The sequence below is a fragment of the Lissotriton vulgaris genome, chromosome 8 (assembly GCF_964263255.1).
Source record: "Lissotriton vulgaris chromosome 8, aLisVul1.2, whole genome shotgun sequence".
In the NCBI taxonomy this organism is placed as follows: Eukaryota; Metazoa; Chordata; class Amphibia; order Caudata; family Salamandridae; genus Lissotriton; species Lissotriton vulgaris.
Window position 1 is genome coordinate 994,679,539 of NC_141696.1, and position 25,789 is coordinate 994,705,327.

Genomic DNA, 25,789 nt, shown 5'->3' on the forward strand with positions numbered 1-25,789 from the left:
AGAAGCTCAGTCACAGCAATACAAAGGATCAATAACAGAGTTTGATTCTCCGAGAAGAGTTTCTGTTTTTCTCTCCTATAGATGGTTAAAGTCCAAAATCATCTAGATTAAGTACAAACTAAGAGGGTGGTATAAAGCCATAAAAGGATCTAAAAAATCTGGAAAATGCAGAAAAATAGACAAATGCAGTAAGCTGTCCGCATTTCAGAAGCTCAGTGAAGAGGTTTCCTGGGACAGGGAAATGAGTCTTAGCCTAAGCCACTCTCTGCAAGAGTCAAAGGGATAAGCATAGCAGTCTAAACCTCTCAAAAGCCAAAGGAAAGTGATGGTAACCTCAGACAGTGTGAACTCCAGTTTTTTCCACCAGAATCTCCATTATAACACCGCTCTGTTCGCATTATAAGGGGCTCCTATATCTTTCTCATTCTCATGTTATGAGCGGAAACATTAAAGATTTCTCCAGACCAGACATGGCAGCAGTATTATCCTTGGTCCCCTGTAAGCATTTGCAACAGTCCTGAATGGAAACTTTCAGTTAATACTCTGGTTCTCTATGTTCCTTATCAAGAACTTTTCTCAGTCTCTCTCTATGGTCAGTGCAGTGTTGCATCTATTCTCAAACTAACAAACCATAGGAAAGTACCTGCAAGGAAAAAACACACAAGTAGAAAATGGAAAAAAGCATTTCGTTACGAAAAGACATACAGGCCTATTTATGACAAGTTAGCTTATTAAGTCAATGGTGTACATTTAATATACGTGTGAACATTCAACCACAAGTAAATGAAAACTGGCGGCACATTAGATTCATAAAACACATTACATACAAAAGGGGAGAGGAGTTGGCCTAACGGCTAGGGCGGTCGACCTCGAATCTGGGAAACTGGGTTTGAGTCTCGGCAATGACGCTGAACATCCTGTGATTCTGGGCAAAGCACTTAATCTCCCCGTGCCTAACAAAATGTATATGTGTCCTCATGTAACGTAACTGCTGCTGTGTAAAGCGCTCTGATACCCGATTCGGGTCAAGTTCGCGCTATATAAAACTCTGTAAAAAAAAAAAAAAAGAAATAACTTGAGTACACATATAAGAATGTGACTAAGAAAAACATTATAGATCCACTTATGAAACATTAGTCCACACATTACATAAGTCTTTTAGTTTCTAAAGTAAATATGATTTAATAGTGTGAGGATGTTTTTCATCAGATTTCTGAGAAGTATACATCATTTAATACGGTCAAGGCACACAGTGTATGCATGAGTCTATAATACTACAGTGAATTCACTTCAATAGTGATGTCAAGTTCAACACTTTACATTAATATCATTAGGACGCCTGAGTATGCAGTGCTAATTACACATATATATTTTGTATTTATGATGTGTAAGAGTAGAGCTAAAGTTACGCTGCTCAACAGGGTTGCACTAAACAGTTTGCCATAAAGTATGGGTGGGTGATAATCTTGTAACCCAGGAAATCTTTAATGCAGTTTGTGTGCGCTGCAGAGGCCAGTGGTCACAAAAAAACTTCAAGTGGAGGTCAAGGCATTGCTCCACTTGTGTTCCGAAGTCCTGTATGAGGAGATGCCAATTAATATTTGATGGGCCTTGCTGTTGCCTTTTGCTGGATTCTCAATGCTAGATATTTCTCTCTTTTCTCTGTTTTATTCCTGGTAAAGTGGCTTCTTCTAAACCTAATAGGAGTTGACCTCTACACATGTTATCTTATAACAGCCTCCACTAGTCACAACCCTGGCTGATACACGCATTATTATAACAGGATCGCTGTTAGAGCACCATCCAGCATCCTTTGTGTAGCAAATCAAGTTCCTTTATTAAGAACATAATTGCAAAACGAGTACAATTCTGATAACCAAAGTTACTGATGCAGGACAAGCCAATCAGTTTCAGTTCTCAAACGTAGAGTATTTCAACACTTTAAAATGTTGCAATCTCAGGCATATGAAAATCCATTTTGAAGTGGGCTTGTATCTACACTTCTCAGCCCAGAGTATTGACCTAAGATGTAGCAGCCCAGCAGGCCCCTCTGGGTCAGGATGCTGTGAAGGTCCTTCTTGTGACATGAAGGTTAGTCTAGGGGAAACCCTGTAGGTTTTCTCAAAGCGAAGTTGTTTGTTGCTCAAAAGTCAGCGTATTTTAAGAACTTTTGAGAAATTTGACTGGTGCCTACTTGAAAACCCTTTTGAGCTAAGAGCCTACAGTAGTTTGACAGTGGAAGGAAGGTGTTTCCTAGATATGGCATTATTCAAAGAATTCCCTATCTCTCACCTTATGCCAACTCACTGGGTTAAGACTGTATGGCTGAAAGGATGCGGAATATGTTATGTACTATATTTCAGGTGTTGAGTTAGATGAAGAATGTTCAAAGTAATTCTTAAAACATGGTGAGGCGTTTGTTGCTGCCCATAAGCATGAGATTATGGAATATGTAAGAACAAACACTTGAATGCATTCCTTCTTTATAACTTTTATATTTATCATCTGCATCTTGTGGTTTTGTGAATGGGAAGAGCCATGTTTTTAAAGCTGTCCGGATTTGAGGTGATTGTCATTTCTTTTTATCCTTGTTGGGATCCAGTTCCAGAGCTTGGCGTATGGATGGAGAATGAACTTCCTCCAGCTCGTGACTTTTTAAAGGAGGGATGATTAAAAGATGGGCTAACCTAGGTCCTTGTTTGAGGAAGTTGTGGAGTTTGTGTTGAAAGAATAGTAGCCCCATACCATCAATGTGCAATGCATGTTTCTTTGAAGGTGATGCATATAGCTTCTGCAACCAGAGAAGGACTTCAGAGCGTGGAGTGACGTGAGCCCTAATTGGTAGGGTCAGGAGCTATGTAGCAGCTTCATTCTAAATTCTCTTTAGTTTTCAAAGTATTGAAAGAGGGGCTCCAAGTATAGATTGTTGGGATAATTTAGGTGTTAGAACATTACAGAGAGGGTTACTTGACGTTTTTGAGGGTAGCCAAGCAAGAAAAGTGAAGATTTGCCAAATGCACCGCATGATGTAGAAACTTAATATGGCAAATGTATTTCCTTGTGGAATAAAATACTCCTCTAGCTTCTTAAGTCCTGATACAGATTTAAGGAATTAATGTGCAGTTCACATTTTACAACATGCCGAGAAGCACCAACATCTAATGTGACCAAGGCATCCAATTATACAGTGTTGCACACTTCAGCAGTAGGTTCTACAGCTGAAGGTTGTAATTTTACATTCACAGCTGTGGGGGGATCTATTTATGGGAAGGACCACCGCTTATTAGGCCCCTTGCATTTTGCTGACGTCTTCTTCGATTGTCCATAAACATTGGTTACTGCTGTAGTATAAGAATGTGAGAATGGAGGTGCTTGTAGGTATTGTAGGGAGAAATTAGAAGTTTAGCATTCACAGTCGGTCCTAACCTAGATTAACAAGTTGTTTAATTGTGGTCTTCTACTCAAGTCTTCCCCTCTGTTTGAAGCAAAGTGTTTACTAAAGGGCTGGAATTCGAAGATGGTTTCCCTATGCATTGTGCATGCTCTTTCAGTGGTTGCTAAGACCCAACCACCAAGGAAGTTGAAGGAATTATCCTTCATCTCTATTTTACCTTAGGCTTCAAGCCTACTGGTACTTAACAAGTTTATTTTGTCATGTAGCATTTTGTTTCAAATTCCTTACAGTTCAATACATCATTGGTCTAAAGGCCACCAGGTCAAAGAAGGAATTTTATTGAGGCCCTAAGTGACTATCTGGAAGAAAGTTTCACTCGAAGTAACAACACTGTTCTCGGCTACCTTAATTTTCATTTAGATGACCAGGACAACACTGATGCTAAAATATTTTTCGATAATCTTGCCACATTTAGTCTTAAGCAAGTGGTGAACACCCCGACTTAGGAGTCGGAGGTCATATTTTAGATGCTATTTTTACTAATTTCCCACAACTGTAGTTAGGAAATATTCTCCCAATGACATAGTCTGGTCATTGTGCAATATTTTTAAACATTAGGACAGTGAATCCCTCTAAGCTCATGGTTCCAGGGTACTGTAATCAGACCTTGGAATAACCTTAATAAAAGCAAACTGGAATAAACCCTTGAGCTATCTAAACCTACTTTTGGCAATGACCCTAATTAGAGTTTGCTAAATTTCACAAACTAGATTCAGAACGCTATCAATAATTCCATGCCACCAAAAATACTCGTTAGTCATCGATCAGGCCAGTCTGCTCCTTGGTATTTCACTCTGCTCAGGGACCTTAAAAAAAAATTCGACATCAAGAAAAATTTGGACATCTGAATATGAAACAGTCGAGAAAAGGAAATACAAAGATCTGATACTGGAGTATAGGTCTTAAAAAATTGCAGAGAAGACTTGATACTTTACAGAAAAGCTCAAGACTGCGGTAAATTAATCTAGAGCGTTGTTCCAAACTGTTCAAAACCTATCTGCCCCCCTCCCACCCCACTATCGATCCCTCCAACCTTGGAGATGTGTGAAAACTTGCCCAACTTTTTCAGGAATATAGTAGAGTTAATCTACCAGGAAACCACTCACATGAAGCATGACTACCCTTTGGCTCTAGAATCAGCTCTCTGTGATGTGGGTTGCCATGTGTTTGACGAATTCCCAAGGATATCTAATGATAGCTAGGTCAACCTTTTCAGTCGCACCACGTCTGGTGCCCTTACAAACCCCTGCCCTGCTCAAATGTTTCACGAACTAGGAGATTACATTGAACCTCATCTCACACAACTGCTTAATTCTGTTCTAGCAACGGGATTGTTTCTCATAGAATGGAAGAAGGCTTCCATTCAGCCTGTCTTGCACTTGATCCACTGGAGGAAAATAAATATCGTCCTATTGCCAGACTCCCCTGCTTAGCTAAAGTTAGAAAGGCATCTTAACATCTCTCTCACCAATCACTTGGACCAGAATCACATACTAGACCCATTTAAACTTGAAAATAACTGTGACCGACGCCAGTGCAATGACAAGGACTGGTCTTCTTAATATTGACATCAATAAAATGAAAATATTCTATTATCTTGTTGATGAGTCTGTCTTGGAAAACGAGGTTTTGTGTCTGTTAAATTCTTGCAGTCGATGCATGCTTCAATTGTCTTTCGAATGCTTGAAATGGCGGCATTCCACATTTTAAGCAGTTATCTGTAGTGCCACATTTGAAATTAGATATCAACACTTGCTCACTTTTACTGACTTAGCCCTCTTGTGAGGAAACCACTTCATATGTTTTGGGGTGTCTCCTTTGAAACCGCAACATCAGCAGAAAAGAGAGACTCATGAGTCTCCGAACATTTTTGTCTCAAAATGCTAAGACGTGTGATAGAAGTGCAAGGAGGTTTTATGAATGTAATCTTTCTAAAATAGTTAGAATATAATATAAAACATGTAGTCATTTTCACCCTTCTCCACAGAGATCATGAATAATCTGAAAATAAAAACACCAGTTGAGTCAACTTCCTTTGGTAAATTGTATTTACTTACGAATTCTTTTGTCTAGTCAATTAACTGAAAGAATTGCTTTTTTTTATATTTCACACCTCTATGCAATTCATGAAAAACCTTTGCTGGAAGTCATTACTATAGAAACCCCATTTGAGGTGTCTTCCTAGGGTAGTCCCAATTTCCAAATAGGTGTAAAAGGCCTCAAGTCTCACACCTATCTGATGGCAACTTTAATAAGGCAACACTCTCAGTTTTTAGTTTTTTTTGTTTGAATGTTGATGTGTCCTGTGCTGCTGCTAGACGCCACACTGTACTTCATTAAGTCTGTCTTCAAACCACTGGGAGTCTGCAGAGCAGAGAAGCACTTGATGTTGATGTGTTTCACTGGTACTCTGTCTGTTGTCTCCCTCTGATTCCTCAAATGCTTCTGCATCCCATCCCCGGGCAAGGGCTCCTGCCCTCATATCTGTTCTGTCATTTGTTTTGGGGGAAATGAGGCAGAGGGTTCTGAAGGGTAGAGGGGGTGGAACATATGCAGTAAGATGTGCATGGTGACCATGCGTGTCCTTTTTGCACATTCTTTGCTTTTGAAAATGAATAGGCATCTGCTGGCCTTTGCTAAAAGAGAATACTATATCTAGCAAGTTGTGTGTTAGATAGACACTATTAGCCTGGTTCACCAATACGCTCTTGGTATTTTCTCATTCCCAATTTTAGAGCAGAAAGCACAAGTTTTCGTAAGATATTTGTACCTGAGGTCCTCTCTTTTAGACCTATTACTATCTGAGTTATGGATTAAATGACGGAAGAAGTAGTTACTCACCCAGAAATGTTTTTTCTGCATATATATTCCTCTAGGTTCATACGCTTAATAGTATAATTTGGCCTAATATCCGGTGCTGTACAGCTATCAAGATCAAACATCTGAAACAAAAGAATGGTCTGTAAATTTGTTTTGATGCATTGGCATGCACTATCATGGAAATGAGCATGCATGGCACAGCATTAAGCCACCGATCTAGCCTCTATATATTATGAGGAGTACATTGAATTCCTGGATACATTGAGAAAACAGCCAAGTGAGGTGAAGACATTCAACTGGGTAAAGAAACTAAAGCCCACTTCAGTGGTTAGGTGGAAGCTTGCACATGGCTGAGAGGTACACTAGTCGAATGTATTTTGTGGTGTGTTCTGTTATTTAGTCACAGTAGGCCAGGTAGGATTCTACACAACAGATACAACCTCTGGGGCAATGGAGAGGAAGTGTTCGGAGTGCTCATGAACAATTTTGTTTAATGCTTGGGAATTGAGATTGCCCCATGTTAACGAGTGTGTTTAGGGCTATTGTTGGTTCCTCAACATAATCTTCGAGCATAAACCAGAATATTAATTTAAGTCTCAGATCTCAGTGTTTTTCCTAATTCCCTGTTCATTGTTTTTTTTTTTTAATAGCAAACTTTATTAAGAAACGTAGCAGTTTGACAGCCCAAAGTTATCGCAAGACGGTCATTTTCGTTTTTTTTATCCACGTTATGGACATATGGAAATAATACAGAGTGGAAAACCATTACATAGTGGTACAGATATTATAGTTGCAGAGGATCTGCGATAATTTAAAAGTGCAAACAACATTTTTACGTACCATGCTGCATTATCATTCGAACATTTGCACTATAGCACAGAGTATTACATTTAAAACTGAAATCAACAATCCCAACTATACTCTCCCACCCTAACCCACCCTTCCCAAGCTCCTGGTCTGAAGTATGGTAATGCCATTCGTATCTAAGGGGAATCTAGACAGTATGTGCCTAAGGGAATTTTATGTCGCTAAAGTGTGGGGGTCTGGGGTTCGGGAGCTTCAAGATACGTGGTGGAGGGGTAGCGACTATGCCTTCGGGGTACCATGTAGGGGCAGGGGGCCAAGAAGTTCAAACTCCAGTAGCATGATATCCCAGTCCATCGAGATGGGTCGTTTCCGGAGACCCTTCTCCTCTTCTTTCCTCATCTTGCCAGCTAGACAACGTTGGGCACCTGGGGGACTTCCATGTAATAGTGAGAGATCTGATTGCCAGGGCTAGGGCCAGGTCTGCAAATCTCAATTGTACCTTCAGTTTACTTGAACGTCTACGAAGACCCATGAGACAGTCTAGAACGTTATCCGTAATGGGAATGTGTGTGATCTCCTCCAGACAACCCCGCACACTATCCCAGTAGTCCCGAATGCGAGGGCATGACCATAGCATGTGTAGGAAGTCAGCCTCCTCTCCTTTACAACGAGGACAATGATGGGGAGCCTCAGGAAACATCCGGTTGATCCGCTGTGGGGTGAGGTATGATCTGTGTAAGACCATGGTCTGTATAAACTTTAATCTAGAGTTACGTGACACTCTCTTGGGGTGTTCCAGCAGGCACTTCCGGGCCTTGTCCGAGATTTCCGTACCGGAGTCTTCGGACCATTTTGCTCTAAGGGATAGAAGTGTTACTGCGGCATGTGTGTGAACACCTGTATAGAGCCATCTGACTAAGTGACCCCCATTCCCCATATAATGTAAGAGGTGAACCAGGGTATGCTGTGGGGGTTCAGTACGTTGCGGGCCCAGGTGTTTTTAATGTAATGGGAGACCGTGGCATGCAATAGGTATACGTGTGCACGTGCACCTGTGGCTTGTACAAAGGATTCGTGGTCCAGCAGGGTTCCATCCCCAAAAAAGGCCCCAATCTCCTCCACACCATTCTCCACCCAGCCACGTATCCTGTTCCTTGAAATTCTGCCCTGTGGTGTGGGAATACCCAGTATGGGAATGTTCGCCGAAAATGGAGCTGTCGTAGAGGTATATGACAGTGCTTTCCTCCAGCACAATAATGCTGTTTTCAGGAGGGGCGGGCCTTCAGTAGGGATCTTCGCTTTAGGTAAGAGCAGGGCAGGTAGCGCTCCTCGATTCAAGTCCCTGGGTGAGTATCCTATCTCATGTAAATTCCTACCAGCAGCCCAATAGGAAAGCCATTGGAGTTGGCTGGCGTAGTAGTAAGCCCTGAGGTCAGGAACCCATAAACCCCCACATCGAGTGTCTAACTGGAGTTTCTGTAAACTTACTCTCCTACAGCCTTTCCCCCATATTAGCTACACGAGTATAGTATTCAGGGTGGTAAAAATAGACTGAGGGATCACAATGGGCAAATTCACAAAGTAAGATAGGAGACGCGGAAGCAATACCATCTTTGAGATGGCAATGCGTCCCATGACTGACAAGGGTAACGAGGTCCAAAAATCCACACTATTTCGGAGAGCTGTTATGGCCTTCCTTAAGTTGCCATTAATTTGATCGGGCTGTGTGCGGAAGACCTAGATACCTAAATATTTGAAGGTAGTGGGGGCTATTGGCAAAGTGTAGACGCCAAATTGTATGTCATCACGGCGAGGTATGTCTTGGAGGAAGTAGGCCAGAGATTTCCTTGAGTTTATAGCTAGGCCCGAGACCCTTTCAAACTTGGCAAAGATATCTGGGAGGGAAGCATTGTCATTGGTCAGGTCACGTAAGTACAGCAGAATATTGTCCGCATAAATTGAGATGAGATGAGTTTCACCGTCAATAGGGATCCCGAGCCGGTATGCTGACTGCTGGAGCTATATTGCCAGGGGCTCTAAAGCGAGAACGAATAATAAGGGGGACAACGGGCACCCCTGTCTGGTGCCCCTGTGGATAGTATATTGACTCGAAACATGCCTGCCCGTACGGGCCCTCGCCGTGGGTAAAGTATACAATAGACGGACCCGTTTAAGATAGGTATCTGGAAAACCAAAGCGTTGAAGGGCCGCAAACATAAAATCCCAGGAAAGGGTATCAAAGGACTGACTGAGGTCCAGTGCCAATCATCCCACAGACTGATATGCGAGGGGAGTGGGGGGGGGCGAGGGTAGCCGTCATGACATAATAAAGACATCTCGTGTTAAGGGATGTACTACGGTTTAGCAGGAACCCACATTGATCCCTGTGTATGATTGTATTAAGGTAGGGTTGTGTATGGTTAGCGAGGGCCTTGCTCAGGATCTTGTATTCTGTCACCAATAGTGAGAGAGGACATGTCAAAACAGTCCCAGCCCGGCATTGGTATCGAGGTCCCCAAAGCCTGCATGGTAGATTGGGGTAGGTGGCCGGTTTCCAAAGCAGTTCTATATACTGTCTCCAGTGTTAGCACTAATGTATCAGCATATGCAAGATAGAATTCAATAGGTAACCCGTCAAGTCCAGGTGCTTTATTATGATTCTGTCCTTTAATCGTAATTCGGATTTCTGATTGGGTAATGGGACCGTTTATTTCTTTTTGAATCGCATCTGGGAGAATCGGAAAAGTAAGGTCCTGCAGAAAGTCTGTGATAGAAGCGTCCCCAAACATTGTGGTTGCCGTATATAGGGTACTAAGGTGTGTACAGAAGGCCAGATATATCTCCTGTTGTGTATGGGCCATACTGCCATCAGGCTTTCGAATTTGCGTAATTACCGGTGGGTCTGGTCTGTCTCGCACTAGACTGGCTAGTAGTGTCCCTGTTCTATCCACCTCTGAGTGTTTTTGTTGCATGTATGCTCTATAATCGATAGTCCGTAAAGTTTCCAAAGTCTCCGCATGGTCGATATGGGCCTTTTGCAGAGCTGTTTTTTTGTCTGGGTCTGTCACTGCCTCATGTTCTAATGTAGTCATTTGGTGTTCGTCTCTAAGCAAGCGTTGATGTGTCTCCTGTCGGGCCCCCATAATCTGTCATATCGATGCTCCCCGTACTACCACTTTCAATGCGCCCCATTCTATTTAGTGAGACGAGGCAGTGTTCCAATTTTCAGGTAAGTAATTTGGGATTGTGTTGGAGAGTGATGATTTGAACGGAGCGTCCTCTAACAATTGCAGGTGTAGGTTCCAGGAAGGTACCGTAGTTGGTATCTTTCCCCATGTAAGTGTGAGCTCTAGAAGATTATGGTCTGAGAATGTCTTCGCCAGGTAAGTAGACTGACTAATTTGGGTAACAATGGAGGAGGAGCACAAGACTCTATCTATGCTGGTATGAAGACTATGGACGGGAGAGTAAAAAGAGTATTCTTTATGTGTAGGGTGTATGTGTCGCCATGCATCATATAGCGCCCAGCCGTCCGCCCAGGTGTTGAATATAGTGGCCAGTCTACAGGCATGTGTGCCATGGAGGGGAGGATGGGATCTATCTAAGTTTGTGTCAAGGACTGTATTCCAGTCACCTTCCAGTATCCACAGGATGCCAGTCGGCCAGGGCCGCGCTTAAGCTGTGTAAGAATTGATCCTGATCAAAATTAGGGGCATAGATGCTGCCAAGAATCACCAGGGAGCCGTCTAGTGTGCTCTTAAGTAGTACATATCGTCCCTGCTCGTCAATTCGTCATTCCAGTTCGGTAAATGGAACCCCGTGACGTAACCATATGGCCGTACCTCTAGCAAATGCTGAATAATTAGTAGAGTAGATCTGACCTCTCCATCTTTTATGTTTTTTATGTGATTCTGATTCGGTCAGGTGGAACTCCTGTAAGAAGACTATGTGGGCATTGCGTCTCAGTAAGTAGGCATGTACCCGGTGTCCCCAACCCCTGTACATTCCATGTCAGTATGGTATATGACCCAAAGGTATTAAAGGTTCCGTGCATAGAGTGATATCTTGGGTATACCCCCGTAGAAAGTAGAGCTGGGTTACTGAAATCGACCAGGAGCCTCTTATCCCCTTAACACTAACTAAACATGGCGCAGCGCTGGAACTATGCTGAGCCCAACAACAATTTAACATAATCACAAAACGAATAATGGTGCGTACGCTCATAGGGGGTCGCTGCCATATATCCTGTGCTTGTCCTTATTGGAGTCAGAGCCTCGACGGCTCCACGGAACCCAGGGTGGGATGTGTCATTGAATATGTCCAAGCCTTCCCTATTGTATGAGTACACTGGCATAGCCTGTGGTCGGCCCTACTAGAAAATATCAGCAAATCCCTTTAGACGCGGGGTCCTACACAGAGTGTAAAATACAGTTTGTCACATTACTAATCTTCACTTGTAAAAGGATACATGGACCGCAGGGGGCCAGAGTCAGAGTCTGCCGGGTGAAAATTCAAAACACCACAAGGCCATCCGGGGGTGCTTTCTGGCCAATGACCGGTCTCAGTTGTCCAGAATATCATCTGCTGCACGAGGTGTAATGATGGGGAATAGGTTGATGCTATGTTCCGAGTCTGAGTGAATAGTGCTATCCTCTGTGTCTGTGTGGATCCCGGTAGGGTCCTCCCGAAACATCTCAGCTATAGCAAGAGCTCCCTCCTGGTCAAGTTTTTGTTGTGCACTCGATGGTCCACTGCCGCCTTTGGTTGGAGTAGAATTCTGTGTATGCCGGTGTCCTGCGATGATTTGTACGACCGGCTGCCCTGGCTCGAGCCCAGACCCAGGACCATCAGGCATTCCTCTGCATCCGCTGGACTTTCAAAGAAGTGAGTTTTCTTGTCATGTATGACTTTCAGTCTAGCTGGATATAGGAGGGCGTATTTGAGTTGTGCTTTCTAGAGACTCTTTTTCACTGCCTGATATGACGATCTCTGCCGTTGGACCATAACCGTATAATCCAGGTACAGCGATATGCGATGGTTCTCATATTGGATCAGCGCCTTCTCCCTCGCCTTTTGAAGTAGTATGTCCCGGTCTCTATAATTCAGGATTTTAACTATCAGGGGGCGATGCGATACTCCGGGCCTGGGCGCCTCTGCTGGTATCCTATGAGCCCGCTTCACACAGAAGTACGGCGGCAGTCCTTCCGGCGCCACGTTGTCCCTGAACCAGCCTTCCATGAATTCTGCGCCTCCGGTTCCCTCACTGCGTTCTGGTAGGCTAATTACGCGGATGTTATTGCGCCTGTTCCTGCCTTCTGCGTCTTCCACCCGGTCCAGAGGCCAATCACCTGTTGTAGTTGATGGATGGCGGTGGTATTTGCAGGTATTTTCAGGTCCACGTCTTCAAGTGCTCGACCATGTTCCTTAACAGAGGCAGCCAGTTTGCAGTGATCCGCCCTCAGTAAGGTGAGACCTGAGGTAAGTGAGCCAATCTGTGATTCCAAACAGGGCCGGTTTGGGAACCAAAACCGGCCCTGGCAAAGTGCTCGGCTGTCCCCCCCCTCCACCCCCCCCCTCCGGGGGGAGGTTGCAGGTGCCACCAAGATCTTTGCCGGGCAGGTTTACTACCGATTTTGTTACAGGCCGATTTTGCAGCTATGCTGCAAAAACGGCCCTGTAACAAAAACGGCCCCCAGGGGCCCAAAACCGGCCCCCACTCGTACAGCGCACCGGGGGATTGCCCGGTGCCCGCTACGGCCAGTCCGGCCCTGATTCCAAAGCTGCTCTGGAGTCACGAATTTCCTTGAGTATAAGGTCCAATTTATCCGGTGTGCCCTCAGTAGATTCCATAGATGGTATTCCTGGTAAAGGAGGCCAGCCCAGGGACCCCGAGACAACTAGAGGGGAGCCCGTCTCCCGCTGCCCATCCGATGTTTTGGCCCGATATCTGCCCATGTTATTTCACTACTGGCCTAGGTTATGGTGGGCTAAGGCCTCTCAGGGCAGGCAGACAGGGCGACAAATGGAAGAGATGGGCCCACCCCGCGCCGCATCACTCCGACCCCGCCGTAGTGTCCCAGACGCAGGACATCCACATGTAGCCAGGTCCCCTGTCGCAGAGATGTCGTCCAGGAACACGCGTCGGGTCACCGTGTACGTGATACTCCAGTAGGTCTGCATCTATAGCAAAGGTCTCATCTACTAAGGAGGCTCCACAGAAAGAGGCAAATGAGAGGACCCTCTAAGAGGTGCCCAGTTGAGGGTATCTCATTGGAGAACTCATCTTGCGTAACCAGGGGCAGGAGAGGCTCGCGTAGTCCACAACGGGCGTACAAGTTACATGTAGTCAGGCAGCGTCCCAAAGAGGCCAAGCAGCTGTGTCGGACCGCCTGTCTTCAGACCACCATGTCCCCCCGCTCAGGTGCAGAGATCCGCAAGGTTCGGGGAGAGGCCCTGGGGGCCCCCCAGGAAGCCCCACAGCGAGGCAGCAGCGCCGGACCCGGCCCACCCCGTGGCCATGCTGGAGAGAGGCCGATCCGCCGAACTCCCTGAAAGCTCCGTCCCAGAGGTCCACAAACACAGGGGACCACAGCTCACCGGTACAGATTTTTCCCCCGGTGTTAGCAGCGCATGGATGGCAGTGTAGGAGGATTGATTCCCCCCGAGGCTCCGGAGCTCTATCGAGATCCGACTGCCATCTTAGGCAGCTAGCCACGCCCCCCCCCCCCGCTCCCCCCCCCCCCCCTGTTCATTGTTAACAACACTGACACAACTTGGCATTCATATTTACTCTCATGGAGCTTACAACTCAACCTTAAGATGGATTAAATCTCCGACTTTAAAGAATATGAATAAGTTGGTTACTCAGTTGAATACTTGTTGTATGTCAAATTGCAATAACCGGGAAGTTTTAAATGTAAGAGTTATGCAAATGTTTGCGTTCATAAAATAACACTAATGAAATAGTCAAAAAGCATAAAAGATCGAACTCACGCCGCAAAAAACAAACACAGCATTAAAAATTACAAGGATAGATATGAGTAAAAAAATGACTTTTCCCTTTGACCCAAAATCAGTAGTGTTCGGGAACTGCATGCTTTCAATTTAAAACAACAACATAGGAGAGGAACTACCAAAAAAAGTCTCATAAAAAGTATAATTTCTCGAATCCCTCAGGATCAAGGTATAACAACTGCTTGCTTTAAGTTACAAAAGACCCTGTAGCAAGATGAAGATTAGCTGTGGACGGGGCAAAACCACCCATGGTCATGGTGTTTTGGCTCACGGATGCATTCTCCATTCTCTGAGCCCCCGGCCCCACGTTGACTGGAAGAACATGGCTCCTCGGTCCGAATTATGTCACTGGAAACTGTGGTTCTCAGGAGAATACATGTCTTGGTGGCCCTGATCTCTTCTGAAGTCCTCCTTGGCGTGAACAAAGTGCCAACTTTAATTCTATGTTTAGTAAAGCGACCTTTGTGTGCCCTGTCTTACCAATAATGTAACCAAATTACCGGCAAATTACCTGCATAGGTGGAATGTGGTGTAAGTGGGTGCATAGTCCCAATTTGAACTGGTGCACCTCCTCATTGAGTGCGTTCAGCGAAAATGGTGACTTTGTTTTTGATGACCGAAAAATCATACTGTCTATCCCCCACATGCACTAACTCTCTGACATAGAAAATGTGCTAGTAAAGAAAGCACCAACAAAACAAGAGGTGGCTGTTCGAGTCTTTGCTTCCTTTCAACACATCTGGATAACAGATTGCTTGAGCCATTAAGGGCATGGTATAAACTTCTGGGCTTATTTAAGTTGTGCTAATCTTTCTGGATCTTGTAAGCGTGTCCCTTTGTTCCACTTGCCTCCCTGTGACCGAAGATAGGGAAGGTTAGAAGTCACGTGCTATTGCCTCCTGAAATATGGAAAATGTTTTCGGTCAATAAGGGAGATGAATTAGTTCTTTGTCCTTACAAATACCTATCTCTACAGTGGACCAAACCTCAAATACAACAACAAAATTGCGCGTTACATTAGTCTGTCTTGGTCAGACTTATTCAAGAGATTTATTTCTACAAGAGGATTCGCTGATGAAAACATCACAAGTAACGTGATGGTAGTGGTGTGACACCGCTTGTTGGAGGATCGCTCAAAAAACATAACATTAAATCTTATAAGGTGGTAAATGCATCTAGTTTGACTTAGTATGGACTAAGGATTTCCTTAGAAATTCGGTGATATACCTTATGAAAGAAGGAGAGAGTTCAAGAAAAACTATTTTTTTCAATTTGGTAATTAAATGCTTGCATAGTATACATTTCCCAGTTAATTTTCACTGGCACTGGAATTCTCAGCCAGCTGTGCTGCCTAAATAGGATCACACACATGTGTCTTGGAGAGACAGGCACAACACTAAGGTGTAGGAATAGGGAGATTGACATAATGATAATAATAACTAGTTTTTTATATAAAACTTCATAACGTAATTCTGCCATTTCGACGCAATGCAACAGTTGATATTATTGCCCAATGTAATGGTACTCAATTTACCGACCTCAGAAAGGTGGAAGACTGTGTCAGCCTTGCAGGGATTCAAACTTGTGAACTCCGTGAACCATCCCGCAAGCACCATCCACTTGATTGGTCTTAAAATACTGCTAATAAATATATGTGAATGAATGAATGAATGAATGAATGAATAAAAACTTTATTTGGTTACTCAAAACCATTAAAGAAGACAAACTTTGGTGGGCATTATTCATGTCAGAAATAAAATAGTGAAAAAGAAAAGAGGAAAGAAACAAAAAACTTAAACATGAGTAAAAGCATGATTAAAAGAGCTGTATTCATTAGTCCATTTCATCATAGGCTGAAATGTCTCATATCAGTTGACGGCCGCGGGCCTAATTTAGGTTGGGCCATCGGCTTCCCACGTATCTGTTGTATATATTTACTGAACACAGCCATATCTTTCACTATATCCATTGTGAATAGGTAGTTCACCGCCTCCTTTGTCGTTCTAATTCCTTGTCTGAGTAGAATTGGCTTTAGATAGCGGTTACGCTCGACAGTCAGCCCCGGGCAGCAAAACAGGATATGAGAGAAGCTCTCTTGTTTATACTTGCATAAGCGGCATTCAGAATGTGTTATCTCAAGTTTATTCGTGGCGTAAAGCTCTTTAAGGGGCAGCGGGTGTAGCCGAAACGCTAAAATCCTATTGACTGCCACCTTGCCCACAGCTTGGGTAAGGTGCTGTTTTGAGGACTGTGCCCGCTGCGGGAGTGTTAGCGATTCGTGTAAGCCTCTTAACTCCAATGCTTTCAGGTCAGTGATGCGCGAGCAGAGCCGGACTTGTCGCTTCGTTGCGCTTTTAATGGCGGCATAGTTAAGTAACTTAGGGTCCCAGTTATTCACAGCAAGGTTCAGGGTTTCTTTTGCAGAGGCAAGTGTATTTGACCACGGGTTCTCTTTTTCCAAAAAAATATTCTTTATGCTGGATTTCAGCGAGTTTTCTGGGGCTGCAGTTGTGAGGTAAAAATATTTACTAATTGCGGCCAGTTCCTCAAGCTTTTGTTGTGTCAAGCCGAATTCGAGCCGTATCAGGGTGTTTCTGGTGCTAGATGGTAAGTGAAATAATTTTTTATAGGTCGAGCAGTGGATTTTTTCCAGGGTGCTTGATAGTTTGCCTGGAAAGGCCTGCTGCGCGTAATTTAATGATGGTATTAGTTTCGCCCTTAATACTCTTTGAATTGCTGATGTTGTAGGGCTGTGTAGAGTTGCATGCAGCTTCCCCAGGGCATACGAAATACTTTTCCCTTTTGCCCGTACTTTCTCGAGGTGTGTTCCTGGTCGCCCTGTTTCACAAAACCAAACTCCCAAGTAGTTGTATTGACGTGTGCAGTCCAACATCAGTTGTCCTATCTTCCATTTTAAGGTTTTTTTTTTGGGAAAAGGGCCAAATATTATTATTTTTGATTTGGTTGCATTCATGATCAGTTTGTTTTTTGCATTGTAGGTGTCCAATGCCATTAACGCTTTTTGAAGCCCAATTTTAGTGTGGTCTAGTAATGCCAGATCATCAGCGTACTGGAGTAATTGAATCTTGGTATGCCCAAGGCGGGGAGTTGCTAGTGATGCTCCCAGCAAGGCTTTGCCCATGTCTGCGGTGTATAAATTGAATAACATTGGGGCAAGTACACATCCTTGCTTCAGGCCACGATTGGTGTCAATTTTCTCTGAGGCTGAGGTGGTTGACAGTTTGATTCTGACCCATGTGTTTGAATATAAGGATATAATTGCTTTAAGTAATTGTGGGTCGATATTCCAGGTAGCCAGTTTTTGCCAAAGTATAGAGCGGTCGACACCATCAAAGGCCGCAGTATAGTCGATAAAGCATGCAAAGATGGGGAGAGATTTTCGTGCCACTGCCTTATGTGTTAGGTATGAGAGGGCTATGATGTTGTCCACTGTTGAAGCACCAGGTCTAAACCCTGTTTGATAAAATGGCAGGAGGCCTTCCTCACTGACCCAAGATGAAAGTTCTATTAAAAGGGTATTGGCGTAGGCTTTTCCCTCGATGTCAAGAAGTGCAATCATCCGGTAATTTTGTGGATTTGATTTCGACCCTTTCTTATAGATGGGATGTAGGAGCGACCCGCGCCAAGAGTCCGGTACATTGCCTACTAATCGACATTCCGCATATAACACGGACAGTTTGTTGGCCCAAAAGTCTGTGTCTTGTCTAAAGAGGGAGCCCGGCAAACCGTTGAGTCCTGGCGCTCCGTTGGGTCTGATTTTTTTTATTATTGTGTTAACTAGCTTTTTTTCCACTATGTATGAATTTTTAGGGTTAGACAGTTGTGTTACGTAGTCTAATTCTGTTTTTGGTTGGTTTTGGATACCTTCCTCCTTGTATAAAGATGTCACGTGGGCTGTCCAGGTGTTGGAGTCAATTGAGTTTTCTCTCTGCTTATTCCCTTGATTTAGAGTGTTGAGGTATTGCCAGAACTCTTGCGTTTTGCTGGGACTCAGCAGTCCGAAGATTTTTAGCCATTTTGCTTCAATTTGTTTCCGTTTTTCCACCCAAACTTGCTTTGAATGTAGTTTCGCTGTTTCCTGCAAGAGTTGTTTATCTTTAAAAAAACCGGTTTTCAGATAAGTCTTTCGAATGTTGCGCACTAGTTTCGCGCTTTTTCGGATTGCAGGTATGTCACCGAGGTTTTGTCTCGGGTGATAGTTGGTCGTTCTTATTTTCCCTTCTTGTAGGTGTGTGACCAGATTGTGGGCAAGCTGGTCCCAGTCTTTAATTGTGCCCCTATTTGATTCCTCTAAAATACCGTCCACCCAAACTTTTTTCCATTCCTCAAACTTATGTATAGGGCCTGCGTCCCATTTAATCCTTCTTACCAATGTGTGCTGTTCAATGCCGGTTGTTGATCCCAGTAGATTAGGTATATAGTGGTTATCCGCTGTCAGAATTAAAGTTGTTATTAGTGCTGCATGATCACTTTCCTTCCGTTGCACAACTTTGTACCCTGTCATCAGGCTCTGTAACCGAGAACTTAAAAATATATAGTCAATTGTGGTAAGATTGTTGTACGTTGGCGGGCAGAGGTTTCCTGGGGAAGCCTTTAAGGATAAGGAATGGGCTGATGCCAACTGGTAGGCGTGCAAAAGGGCGTTGAATGCTTCCGTCACGGGGGAAGTGTGGCTTTTTACTAATTTGTCTCCAATATTGTGTGTGTTGAAATCCCCGAGTATTATTGAGTCCATCTGGGCAAATTGTTGTTCATTTATTATTGTATGCACCTCCCATAGTGAAAACGTCCATTTGAGCATTGAGTGTACTTTGTACTTTGTAAAGGCCGACTGAGCGGATGTGACAAAGATTACAAGTAGTGGTTAAAGAAAGTGTAAAGGGAATGAGAAGATCAAGGTTAGGGTGTTGTGTGCGGTCGGTAGCTGGAGACAAATTATTGAAGTAGCAGGATGGGGTGTTAGAAGAAATCCTAGTTTTAGGTGCATTTTAATCGACAACATTTTTGATTATTCTCTAAAAATGACCATTAGGCTGCAATTCTTAGACTCTGGAACAAAGGGTAACAGGCTGGGTTCTTAGTTCTTCCTAGTATTCAGCAAGGACATCACATGGAAATCATGTGGGGAGAGTTTTTCATTCTTTGGGAGCACAGATTATCGCTTCTTGTAGGACTTGTAGTGTTTTTGTTCTCAGGAGTTTGTGGTCATGGCTTTTCAGTGTGAAGTAAGCTCCAAGTTCCACTGAGAGTTCACTGTTAACGGGGTGGAAGGTCTTAGCTGCTGTTCCCACGACCCATGCAGATGGAAGATCTTGAGAGTACGGCATAGAATTGTCCAGTTGAAAAAGGGCAAGCTATTATGATCAATAACTTGTCTAATAAGTCATCTTTATACTTTATTAAATCGTGTTTGAGTTGTGATATTTCAAATCTTGCCTGCTGCAAACCTTTTTATGTGTACCAATTTGTGTATTTTCATGTTTTTGTGTTCTCCTTGATGTTGTTTTTGTTTTGTTTAGGTTGATGAGGTGATGCTGACTCTAAAACAAGCTTTTAGCACTGCTGCTGCTCTACAAAATGCCAAAACTCAGATCAAGCTGTGTGAAGCCTGTCCTATGCATGCCCTGCACAAACTATGCGAACGCATTGAAGGTACGCCTCGCTATTTATGCAGACCATTCAATGGCAACATTTTCTATTAATATTAATAATTACAGATTATTGTACTGGTTAGGACAAAGTTTGACATTCATAAAGGTTGCTGTGAATTGATCACAATTAATTCAAAATAGATTTCTGGACGAGAAAACATAACAATTGCTGGGATGGATATCTGGTGTTGGTGCAAAATTGCAACTTGGAGCAAAATAAAACTTTAGAGCAAGCTTTGGTGAAATTTTGTGTGGGGATTAAGGATAAGTATGTTGAGCATGGATCAGGGATGACTTTTAGAGAGAGTATATTACTTCCTGCATTTTGAATTTGAGTAAAAAAGAAATAATCATTCCGAATGTTAATACTTTTAACTGAAAATACATTTTACATATTTCTTTTTTAAGTCTCTGAAAGTGAGGATTGCTATAAGTCACTCAGCTGTTGAAGCTGGAGATTCACAAAAATGAAAGTGGGTATTTTTCACTTTAAATTCAAGCTAGCCTGGCTGCTGAGGGGCGATACACTGAAACCGGTCCCAGGATGCTTATTTCTGGTCAAGGGAGGACCTGGCTTGGCCGTTTGGCTTGGACATTTCCCATGAGGAGCAGGGTCAAGACTAATTTGCATATGTCTGGGTCTGGGCTGGCATGGTGAGCAAAAGAATGATGGATTTAGTCCGGTTCTCTTGACTGGGGGTGAACATTTGATTTGTTTCGCATTCCGTCCATCATTTGTGTGTCTATTGCATGTTCTATATGTAACTGGCATATTGTGTTTTGGGACATGTAGTTCAGTGTTTCATGCGCAAGAGTAACCAATTTTGTGTGTATGTTTCACAAGTTCCAGGATGACTTACACATCAATGTATTAACAAGTTTACAATATACTACATTTAGAACTCAGAGCAAAACACATAAATAGTTATTAATTTCATACATGCTGCCTATTATAGTAAGAGGCAACATTTCTTACAGAGGCCACAGTACAAGAAGAGAAAGGTGCTATGGTCTATGGAGATGAGAGAGGTGGTTTTGGCGAGCCTAACACAGCAGCAACTGCAACCAGTCCAGTCATGATTACAACTGCATCCTTATCACCAAGGGTCCTGCATGGATAAGAGAGCAAGATCGCCTTGACATTAAACCGGAATTGCAAGATCACACACACAACTGACAACTCATCTACATCACCAGAGGCTTCTGAGAAGACTGAGGGCTGCTTTTGTGGCAATGTCCGCATGTTGAGTTGAGGGTCATTGGACACATCATAACCTCATGAATCTCACACATTGGACAGTTCGGTACTGACGGTGCATCAGCAGCAGGAAAAGGCTCGGAGGGTTTTAGGAATGAGAGTTGGGGGGCTTAGAACGTGCACTAAACCACAGATTTAGAGCAGTCACTGAGAGACAGATGCCAGTGGCTTTAAAATGGAGACAATAACCGAGTCAATAACTGCAATATGTGCACACATTGAAGATGACTGTAGAACACCCATATACAGACCACTGTATGGTAGGTTACAAATTTTCAGTAGGTCAATGAACCAACTTGCCAGTGCCACAGGTATCCTATCATGGCGCACCAGGGAGCCACTAGTGGAGGTGGGTGAGAGTGTGTACATAGCACAGGGTTGGTGCAAGTGACCTCTGCCTTGAAGGAGCTACAGACAGCTCATGTTAGTGCGAGGAATAAGAGGCAGACTGCTGAAAGCAAGGAGGCCTCGAGCCTCATGAGTGCCTCTGTGCCTACAATGGCCAGTAGACTGCGCACCTGAAAGAGCGTCACAGACAGGGATGGATTAGGACCAGGACCAGTGAGGGCTCTGTAGAGAGACGGTGAAAGAGGCAGAAAGAAATACATGGATGATGCAAATAACGGGAATCATTTTTATAAGTTTATTTTAATAATTTCCTTTGTCACTGTTCTGTTGTGAGTGCTAAGTCCATAGGATTTTTTATTCTGATGACTCATGAGCTGTGAATGTACAGAGATTTTGTGTTACTTATTGGGAATGCTTTTATCGGTTTTATTTGACTGAAAAATGATACTTACTATAGAGGTTGTTTGCTATGTGTGTTCTGTGTGCCCTTGCATCTTCTGCTTTATTGGCATCCAGGTTTGTGGTTGCTAACAAAGGTAGAGTTCTAAATCCTCCGAGTCATCATTGAATCATTGTCTGGATCTATGAGTAGCCCTCCCCTCATTACAATTGTATGCAGGATTACACAACAAGTGAGAATTTTGCATCAGGTGTCAGGCAGATAATACTAAACTCCACCACTTTTGTGAAGGCAACAGAGTCTTTCCCTTAGTAGCCCAAATATAAGTTCACTGCAGATCGGGTATTTTTGCGAGCAAAGTTGTATTTATGCTCCCTTTGTTAATGGGGATGCAGGTATGTGTTGGAAGTCATGGCCTAGTGGCATACTCACTGTTTGCTAGGGGATGAATCTTCAAACACCTATGGGATGCTTAGGTACAGGATGTACACTTTTATAAATGACCTAATATGCCCCTTCCTTCAAGCTGTAAAATGGTTACACAGAGCACAGTGTTGGAACATGAATGAGCTGTGTATTGCCAGGGTATGGGGCCACTGAGTCTGATATCAGGCATTCTGAATTACTACTCCCATATTCAGTGAATGCAGGCTTTTAGGGTTCCTATATGGGTATTCTGTGCTTGATGGTGGACATATCCATACAGAAGTTCCAACAATGCACCCAGTGACTTGTTGGACTTCTGCTATGCTCCATGGTGTCCTGCAAGTCCTGGTACGTATGTTGGTAAGCAAAGTAAACATGTATTCTGGATTACATGGCATCCAGGGAGGATCTAAACACATGTGAAGTTGGTCTTTGTGATATTCTGTCAGCCACTGCAAATATACCCTGGTAACTCCGAGAGGCAAGTAAATGTAAGCAGCACATGACTTGTTAGTTAGTAGGTATAGCTTGATTGTGCTGAATGTTTTTGGCCAACATTGGGTTTAGATAAGTGTTTCCAAACTGTGAGTCAATTGTGAGACGATTTTTGGTGGGTAGGGACAGGCACGGACAGCAGAACTGAGGGCACTAAGGAAAGGAATCTGAGGAAAGGAACGGAGCTTACTCATGGGAAAACAAATGGTGAGCACCGAACAGAGAGGAGGAACACTACGAATACAGGGCCTCAGTCTCAAAAAGAAATTAAAGGAATACAGACACAAATTGACAACATGTCAAAAGACATACTAAACACACTGAAAACAATAGAAAAGATCCTGGAATTCACGGTAGACACACACTCCAAAGTTGAGCACATTCAAGAATTAATGCACAAGTCGATCACAAAAAGGAATGAGTTGGCAATGCCAGCAACATATAGGCACAATCGACCAGAGAGAACCCTTAGGTACATAACAGAAGAAGAAACCCTGTCCTTACTAAATAGCTACGAACCCAAAGAACACAGTAGAGGGGAGATAATTAGAACAGTTCCGATTGATGCTAACAGAACATCCAGACAAAATGGAAGCAAACCAGACCTCAACACCTTGCAGCAAGTCCAACTATCCACAAACCTGATTGAACAGGACCCTAGTAATGCAAGAAATCCGTTGAAATGTCTGTTGCTCAACTGTAGGTCAGCAGTAAAACATGCGTCGCTGCACTTATCATTAACCAGGAAATTGATCTAGCGATCCTAACAGAAACATGGCTTTCGGAATCATCATCTCCATGCATGGACCTGTTAGTGCCCCCTCAGTATAACATAGTAAGACTGGATAGACCAAAAAAGATAGGGGGGGGGGAATAGCCTGTATCCACCGATCAGACATAGAAATCAACCAAATACAATCTGATCCTTTGGAATCCTTTGAATAACTAGGCCTTAATGTACGATCAACAGGCATTCAAAGTTGCATCCTGCATGCCATATATCATCCTCCAGGAAATAATGCTACCTTTATAGACCAGTTAATGGAGATTATCACGGATAACTTTAACATTCACTCTAACAACATATTCCTGGGTGATTTTAACTTACACTGGGACGACAGTAAGGACAAACTGATCAACACTCTGAAAGACTTCTTGACTGAGTTAAACCTTACCCTAGCCTGCACACAGCCAACACATTCAAAAGGAGGAACACTAGACTGGATACTCTCAAGAAACAATAACATAGAAATCCACTCAGTTATGCCGTGCGACTGGTCGGATCACCACGCCATAACCTTCCTAATACCAATGCTGAAAAGGGGAAAGATCAGGCAGCCTATTAAACTCAAAAAGTGGACCCGGGAGATTAAAGAGTCAAATATTGAACGATTAGTAGAAGATTGTGAGAAAGAACTTAAGCTAACGAATAACGTGCAGAACGTGAATGACCTAATAGACCACTTCAACACGACAGTCACAAATATAGTTAACACCACTATGCCACTAAAGCTAAAAAGAGTCTCGGAAAAGGACAAAAACCCTTGGTTTAATGAGTCACTGAACGATGATAGACGGAAACTAAGAATGTCCGAAAGGAGATGGAGACAACATCCGGCAACACCAGAGCTGAAATCATTAAGAAAAATCAGAAATGAGTACAACAAAAAGATCCTAAAGTCTAATAAAGAATATATTAGATCAGAATTGGATAACGCCAAAAACAGACCACGGAAACTATTTGAGATACTAAAGCAACAATCCAACAAATCAGCAAAATCGGCCCAAGAAACCACTAAAACTCATCTGAGCTGTGAAGAATTCTCTAATTTTTTCACCGACAAGGCCATCACTTTGGATTCAGAGCTCAAATTAGAAGCGGACAACCTGCACATCCAACCACACAGTCTGTACAATACCAATCAGACAAATGACCGTGAGGAAACTAAAAACAAAGCGCATTGGGATACCTTCAAGATATATGATCAGAATACCATCGCCAAAACACTAGCGGACATCAAACCAAATAACCACTACAATGATCCACTCCCCACAAAATGTTTACAAAACATCAACCACCTCATCATCCCAATATGGACAAAAAAAATAATAAATGCCTCTCTATTGCAAGGGGTCCTTCCAGAATGCTTAAAGGCAGGCCAAGTTACTCCGATCATCAAGAAACCAACAGCGGACCCAGCAGATCCTAATAACTTTCGCCCAGTTACCAAAATTCCATTACTGGCCAAACTAATCGAGAAATGTGTACAAAACCAACTAGGCCAACACATCACAAACTTCAGGCTATTGGACAACTGCCAATCGGGATTCAGAACAGGACACAGTACGGAAACAGCGATCCTACATATCGTTGATGACGCATTACAGGCCCTAGATCTTAATAGAACATGCCTACTAGTCCTTCTCGACCTATTTGATTTGATTTGATTTGATGAAAATTTATATTGCGCAAAACAATAACCCGAAGGCATCAAGGCGCCTATCATCTGCTTTCGACACGGTAAATCATGAAAAACTACTAGACAGACTACACAAGAGGGTGGGAATGTCGGGACTTGTACTGAAATGGTTTGAATCCTTCCTTCAGAACAGATCTCAAAGATTCTTGGTCAACCAGTCATTATCCCAATCTTGTCCAAACTCGATCGGGGTCCCTCAAGGATCTACACTATCTCCTTCACTCTTTAACCTATACGTTGAACCTTTGACAGAAATCCTCCGAGACGCAAACATATCCTATCACATGTACGCGGATGACACGCAGATTTACATAAAAGTAGCATCTCTGGAGGACATCAAGTTAATCAATGAGGCTTTAAAAAAGACAATTTACTGGTTAACCAGTAATCACCTGAAGCTGAATGCACAAAAAACTGAATTCCTATTAATTTCACCGCCAAAGAACAATACAGAGGCGATAGAATGGACCAAAATGATCACAGCACTAAACTGCACCCCTACGCTAGTGGACTCAGCCAAATCATTAGGAGTCACATTGCATAAGAATCTAGACATGAAAGCACACATCAAATTAATGGCAAAAAATGCACGCTTTCATCTGAACTACTTAAGGA

At 43.2% G+C, this 25,789-nt stretch overlaps 1 protein-coding gene across 3 annotated transcripts in view; it reads left to right on the forward strand.

Moving 5' to 3' along the window:
• TBC1D4 (TBC1 domain family member 4) overlaps positions 1-25,789 on the forward strand; it is a 664,791-nt gene that overhangs the window by 426,545 nt on the left and 212,457 nt on the right. For all 3 annotated transcript variants that reach the window (XM_086934887.1, XM_086934888.1, XM_086934889.1), the window contains one exon: positions 19,636-19,768. In XM_086934887.1, the coding sequence (XP_086791013.1) occupies positions 19,636-19,768 (133 nt within the window). The remainder of the gene's footprint in view (positions 1-19,635; positions 19,769-25,789) is intronic.